Here is a 7,427-nt window from a genome sequence, read left to right as displayed (position 1 = left end):
TTTTTAAACCTTTCCCTCTGCTGCTATAACGTTTGTGTGCAACACTAATACAAGGAGTCCTGGCCTACATATGAGGTAACTGAATGCTTTGAAGGGCAAGGTGAGGAAGAATTTTTATATGAAATGCTGGTCATAAATTACTGGATCGTACCTATCAGCCAGGGAGAACTGGGATCTGTCACTGGATTGCTCCATCTTCTGCAGGGATTCCTTTACTGTCAAGTTGAGAGACTAGTTCTGCGTCTTGGCTTTCTTCTGTGTGCAAAGAAAATGGAAAAGTTTCAATTCAGCTTACTCCTCCTTCCATGCACACTTTTATTACCCTTTGAGTATGAGTAATTCACTCTAGATCATAATTTACATGCTTAAAATTTGAGATCAAGAAATATAAAGCACTCAGCAGATACCTGTGGTGTGCAGCAGTTTGTGTCATTTGAACAACTGTGGTCAATCTTTGGCTTTGCCACAGGCACATTCCTGTGGGCACCTCCAGTTATGGCACTGTATTGGTGCTGGCAGCTGTGATTCCAGCGATGGTTGAATGTGGTGACATGGTGTGTGGAAAGGTGTAAATTGAGCTTTATCAGAGAAACACAGAGTGTGATGGGCGTTGTTGATTTACTGCACATCTCCTGTTTAGGAAGATCTGGAAAAAAAAACATGGCAACATTCTATAGTCTGTAGGAGACACTCAGTTGTTTTCCAACGTATGGAGGCCTGATGCTCTCTATATAAAATAATCCTAATTTGCAGTGGTTGTGTTTGATTTTTTTTTTACCTTTTCTTCCTCAAACATACTTTTGTATTTCTCTTGCATACATCCTCTTAATGAGAGGATATGATTGTCAGCAGAGGAAGTCTCTGTGATTAATTACAGAGTGGTTATTGCAGTATGAAGAGATGAGAGCAACAATTCGGAAGGGCAGTTAAAGATGCATACAAAGAACAGGAGTTAGAAACGTGTTTTTCTCTTGATTTTATGTGATTTTAAAAACAAAACAAAACAAAAAAATGGTGATACCCATGGTAAAATCATTTCACTGTCATCCACTGGCTGAGAGTTATCAAGAATTGTGACCAGAATATGCTTGGCTGTCCACTGATCTGCTGCTTGGAAAGATCACTTAGCCAGAATGGGATTATTTAGGTAGCACAAGAGGGGGTGGTGCGAAGGAAAAGTCCTGTACATCTTTCTCTTCTTTTTTGAGGGCAACTAATTATAGAAAACTCTCAGGCACAGTCTAGTAGCAGCAGAAAGTGCCTGTTCTCCCTGCATTCTGAACTTCTTGGAATGAAACAACTTGTAAACAGTAATTTCTTACTTGCCTCCAGTGCTTTCAGATGTGCTAATGAAAACTAGCTATTACTGAGTTACTGAACTTGTGTTCCAGTTTTTTCTGAACAGCTCCTTTGAGACCAATGATCCTAAACACGGTCACATTTCTAAATGTTAAGCCCTTCTTATCTCCCATCTGGGCAGCCCCTGCTTGTTTAAACACTTCCTGTAATGAGGCAGATGTTGATACAGGCAGAGCCCAGCCTCTGGCTATTTCCCACTTATAAGAATTATTGTTAATAACATTCTCATTGACATTTTCACTGTTGGCAAAGTTCATAATACCACCACAGAAAATTAAGCTGTAGGGTTTCACAGTACTTTAGAAGGATGAAAAGGAGTATTTCCTGAACTGGAGATCCTGGCTCTTTGAATCTCTGGCTTCTAAAGAGCTGCTTCTTTACAGTGCTCAGTTCATTATTAGTACAGCTTTCAAAAGGGAGTAGTAAGAAGACATCATTCACTGTAGGACTGGGCTCTTGTTCACAAATCACTGAAGTGCAGAATAGTCACCTGCTGGGAACACAGAGGACCAACATACCCGAGGGAGAGGGAAGGTAAACTTGGAAACCAGTTTTCCTCTGTTCATCACATTTTAAAATTCTTCTGCTCACTGAACTGTTTTACGAACCTTCTTGGTATTTGCTGGTTAAGTGAGGCCATCAGTGATGGAGAGAATAGGAGACAAGTCCCTCAGAAAAGTGAGCATCAGAAATTGTAGCCACTACCAGGGGCAAAATGACACTGAGACTGGTGAGTCATTTTTCATCACTGTGTGCCTTATTCTAATAAGCAGTATGAGAAAATGCAACTCTTTCTTCAAACTGCACTTCAGGAAGGGAAGGATTGTATCGTGCAGCCACAGTCCTCATCTCATTCTCTTTGGTTGTTCAGAATACTTTTAAGTGTGGACTGTCACCATATCAAGCTGTGGCTGATGTGTTTTGCTGTGTTTTCTCCACACAGATTGAGAAGTTGCAAAATCAAATTGAAAAAGAGAAGCAAAGTAATCAAGATCTGGAGACCTTGAGTGAAGAGTTGATAAAAGAGAAAGAACAGTTACAAGTTGTCATGGAGACTCTGAAAGCTGACAAAGACAGACAGGTGCAGACTTCACAAATGTAATCTAAAAGCTTATGCTCAATTGTGGGAATTTACTGATGCCATTTAGAGTGTTTGGTTCTCTCAGGGATACAGGGCAATTTGAGAGCTATTATACATAAATTTAACTTGTTCAAATATAGGTGAAAGGAAAAAAAGCCCAACATGTTTGGGTAGCCACTGCTTCTCCTGTTGCCATTAGGACATCTTCAGGCTATTGTAAGAACAAATCTTCCTTCTTTAAGGAAAAAAGGCCTGAACTTTACTAAACAGGCACTGACTGGTTTTAGGATATGCACATAAAACTACATACTGTTGCAGAAGATTGGTCTTCTGCCAGCTGGATGTCTTGACTTTATTTAATTTTATTCAACCTCTTAGTCTATTTTAAAAATATGCTGAGAAAACACTTACATCTTCTAAATTGATAGTTTGAATGCCTTTCAGCTCTTAAATGCTTAAGCGCAGTGCCTTGAAGCAACTCTGTTACAGGCTCGTGCCAACTGTCATCTGTATTAAGTAGACTAATGAAGAAAATACATTGAAAGGCAGGGTGTGTATTTTTGTATTGGAATTTGTTCCAAGATTTGTGGGATGAAGGTTAAATAACAAATTGCCTTATTTATGCAGTGCTTTTCATCTTGAGGAAATCTCATGCAGGCTTCTGCCTGGGAAGTTGCACTTTACCACCGAAGTCATGAGTTTCAGTTAGATCGCATGAGGATTTTTTGTCACTAACAGCTGATGAATGATTCACAGGTAGAGCAAGAAGTAAAAAAAAAACAGTTTTTACAATTATCAGTCACCAGAAGAGGGCAGATTCTGATTTTTCAGACCCAAGTCTTTTTTAATTTTTTGGATATTTTTTAGATAAGATTTGCAAATTGCTGTCTAAATTGCAGTTTCTTCAGTTGGAATTCAGCCAGTTACTTAAATGTACTGCTTTTACTGAAAGTGTATCCTTAATGAGATATGTAACTGCTACAAATTTTCCATACTTTCAGAGTTTCTAAAGTCTTATCAGGGAAAATTTGGGTCTTCAGATCACGAAGACAGAGATGTAAACCTAAACAAAAAGATAACACATGATTGATAACAAGTCATCTTCTTCAAGGAGTTCCCTGAAGGCCTTTTGTCTCCTTTATCTCCCTGCTTAGACCTTTCCTGGTAGAAAGAATACAGCACCATTTTTCAGTTCATTAGAGTTCCAAGGCACCAGAGGTAGCAATTCTTTTAATTAGTTTGGGTTGTTGGTTTAGCTCAGAAATTTTTCTTGTGTTAAATGGATGTTTTTATTAACAAGCAGCTAACTACTTTAGAACTAAATTGTGGTGAATGTATAGCACTTGCATGACTTTCCTGTTCTGTTTTGTTTCGTTTTTTAATGTAGATAAAGGACCTTAAACAAGAAAATGATCACCTGAATCAAGTGGTCTTATCCCTGAGACAAAGATCTCAAGTGAGCAGCGAGGCAAGAGTGAAAGATATTGAAAAAGAGAACAAGATCCTTCATGAAACAGTTACAGAAACTAGTTCCAAAGTCAACAAGCTGGAATTTGAGAAGAAACAGTTGCAAAAGGATTTTGACCAGGTTAAAGAAAAAGTGGAAAGAGTGGAAGAAATGGAGAAAGAGCTCCACCGGCTGGAGAAGGAGAATGAACAGCTCACAAAGAAGGCAACAGCAATGAAAACAGTAACAAAAAAAGTTGAAGTTCTTCAGCAGGAAAATTGGGATCTGGAAATGGAAAATAGGAAACTCAGAAAATCCCTGGACACATTCCAGAATGTTTCCATCCGGCTTGGGGACCTGGAAAGGGACAACAAGCAGTTGGATGAAGAAAACCTGGAGCTTAGAAGAGTTGTGGAGACCATGAGATTTACCAGCACAAAAATGGCACAAATAGAAGCAGAAAATAAAGATTTGGAGAGAGAAAAAGAGGACTTAAGGAAGAATGTGGAAATGTTAAAAGTGCTGAGTAAGAAATCAGAAAGGCTGGAGCTAAGTTATCAGAGTATCAACTCTGAAAACCAGAGACTTCAGCAAATGTTGGAGAACAGCAGCAAAAAGATCCAGGATCTAGAAAAAGAAGTACAGGCAACGGAGAGTGAAAATCAAGTCCTTCAGAGAAACCTTGAGCAGCTGAAGATTTCTGCTAAATGTCTAGAAAGGTTAGAAAAAGAGAACAAAGCCCTAGAACAAGAAATATCTCAGCTTGAGAAGGACAAAAAACTGCTGGAGAAAGAAACAAAACGGCTTTGGCAGCAAGTGGAGCTGAAAGATGCTATTTTGGACGATAGTACAGTAAAGTTGGCAGTTGCTGAGAAAGAAAACAAGACACTAGAAAAGGAAATAGCTCAATTCAGAGATTCATCTAATAAGCTGAAAGAATTTGAAAAGGACAACAAAGATCTCATAAAGCAAGTTACAATTGATAAAAGAACACTAGCTACATTGAGAGAGGTAAGAAAAATAATAATACAGTGTTGTTTTATGTTACAGCTCTGTGAAGTAGCAAAGGAAGCTATCTGTCCTATGACTGTTTATGACTATATAAGAGATCTTCACAGCCTTGCTGGGAAACACTGCATAGTGTAGTCTTGAAAGGTGCAAAAACTTGGTGGCTACAAATTAGAGTGTCCCCAAATGAAATGTTCTTAATGCAGAGTAGAGTTTTTACACAACTCCCACTTATCGCTGATACTTTCTCTGACTACCAAATTGTTTGCTTACGTGAAAGTTCCAGTAGTTGAGGTCTTAAGCCCGGAAATGAGCGCATTTGTTCAGAACATGCTAACATCCCCATTCTAAAACAGACTTCTCTGGGACCTGAATCATCCCAGGTAACCAACTTGGCCCTTTCAGTAACAGCTGAACTGAACTTTTCTTTAGGTCTCCCTGCAGAGTTTTTCCCCCATGAGATTCCATGCAGAGTGATAGAGTCCTAAGCAGCACTGTTAGTAATCAGCAATGATGTCTTCCTGTGCCTCTATCCACTGCAGCATGCAGTATTCATGCTTTTGCCTTTAAAAATACACCATTTTCATGACCACATTGGCAAACCAACGATGTGTGTGCGAGAGCCTGGCAGTCTTACAGATGGCATGTGAGCTGAATCAGGCTGTTGCAGCTTTCTGTTATTGCCTGCTCCAGCTGCTGTCATCCTGCCAGGAACAGGATTTCCTGTGAAAGAGCATTCAGAGTAAAACTGTCGATGTTACAGTAGCTTGGTGAAATGAATAAGTTTAGCAAGGCTAATGCAGTAAGCAATTACTTATTTGGGGATCTAGTTTTATTTTACTATTTGAAGCAGTAGTATAATTTTCTGGATGAAAAATATTTATCAGAAACAAGTTGCTTCTATTTTGCTTTCCATAAAAGTAAATAAAATAATAGCATTTCTGTAAAGACTCTTTATAATCTTTCAGTTCTCAAACAGCTGCAAACTTACGTAGCTCATACATAAACATATCTTTTCCCATGTACTTTCTGTGGAAGAGTTCCTGTATGTTGAAGAAAGGATCTGTCTACAAACCATAGATGAACATTGATCTTAACATTTTTTCTATTGTTGTTTAAACATGTGACTAAATTTATCATATTTATTTATCAACAGAACTGTTGAATACCTACATATGTTTAACAAAGTATATGTTATTATGGATTTATTTTTACTCCTGTTTGGTATTCAGGTTTATTTTTTCTTTCTTGATTTGCTTCAGTAATTTTGGGCTTTTTCCATTCCTTGTTGAAGAAAACTTTTGAGCAGAAACATGAGCAATGTAGGTCTTCAATGGTATGTTTGCAGTTCAGGAAATTTTGAGTGTCGGGAACATTTGAACTTCACAATGCACCAACAATGATTTGTCCTTTTTAAGCATGTGGCTGGTACTGTCCCCACTTCTTTTTGGACTCAGAGAGGTGGGAACTCCCTCTGGTGGTGCCGAGTGCCCTGAGCTGCACACATCACACGGCCCTTCTGCTGGCAGCAAGCAGGAGTCTCCTGGCCTGCTTTCATCCCCTCTTTTGACAGGTGGGCAGGATTCCAGCACTGGTGGTAGTAAATCAGTACAGTGAGCAAGACTAAGGACAAAAGAAGAGTTTTTTTAGATTTATTCGGAGTAAGCTATAAATAAGTCATCAGTTTAATTTTACACTCATCTGGCACTGATGAAGATTTTAGCTGACCTTCTTGGGACTAGGGTTTTATCTAACAACTTTTTTTAGTGTTCTTGAAAAGAATCTGTCGTGCTGGATAATTATCACCATCCTTTGCACAGCAGCTAATTATTTAGTACTGTTACAGGATTTGGTTCTGGAGAAGCTGAAAAGTCAACAGTTGTCTAGTGAGCTGGACAAACTGAGCCTGGAACTGGAGAAGATAGGATTGAGCAAAGAGCTGCTGCTACAGGATGACAATGGCAATGACGACACGTGAGGAAACTGAGTTCTTCTAATCATTCTTTTGACTCTGAAGGCCTTTCCTCAGCTGAATTCTCAAGCCCTCTGCCTTTCATTTTGGTTCTCATCTATCTCTCTTCAGTTATCCATACCCATATTTCTCACACAAAGCATATTTTTCTATAGTATACTTGGCAATATACTTCAAGTTTTGCAAAGTCTTTTCTTTGGAGGAAGGAGAAAGTGCCATTATCGCTGTCCATATCAGCCTATCCCTTTGTTGAGCAGCGAGATAGCTATTCTGGTTGATGTATGTTCCTCCTGGTATTCTTTACAAGTAAGAATAGTCTCTAAATGTATGTTTGATGGTGTGTGTCATGACTGGGTAATAGGTGATCCAACCACCTGTTAATATAAACACACATTTTTCCTAAGAAACTCCTGATTGCAACTTCTGTAGCTGTGAACAGAGAAACTCCAACAAGAAATGTGTACAGGCCTCTTGGTAAGACCTAGTTAGAGAAACAAACTCGGAGCCTTCAGTGCTTATTGCAGATTTTTCTCTGTGTTAAATATGTAAAAAAAAAAAAA

General features: G+C 38.8%; 1 protein-coding gene across 1 annotated transcript in view; it reads left to right on the top strand.

Moving 5' to 3' along the window:
• TRIP11 (thyroid hormone receptor interactor 11) overlaps positions 1–7,427 on the top strand; it is a 308,569-nt gene that overhangs the window by 277,652 nt on the left and 23,490 nt on the right. The window contains 3 exon segments of the mRNA XM_031553780.1: positions 2,303–2,440; positions 3,828–4,898; positions 6,742–6,869. Coding sequence (XP_031409640.1) covers positions 2,303–2,440; positions 3,828–4,898; positions 6,742–6,869 — 1,337 coding nt within the window.

Source organism: Meleagris gallopavo, chromosome 5 (genome assembly GCF_000146605.3).
Source record: "Meleagris gallopavo isolate NT-WF06-2002-E0010 breed Aviagen turkey brand Nicholas breeding stock chromosome 5, Turkey_5.1, whole genome shotgun sequence".
Taxonomy (NCBI): domain Eukaryota; kingdom Metazoa; phylum Chordata; class Aves; order Galliformes; family Phasianidae; genus Meleagris; species Meleagris gallopavo.
Note: the sequence above shows the minus strand (reverse complement) of the source record. Positions and strands in the feature narration are given on the sequence as shown.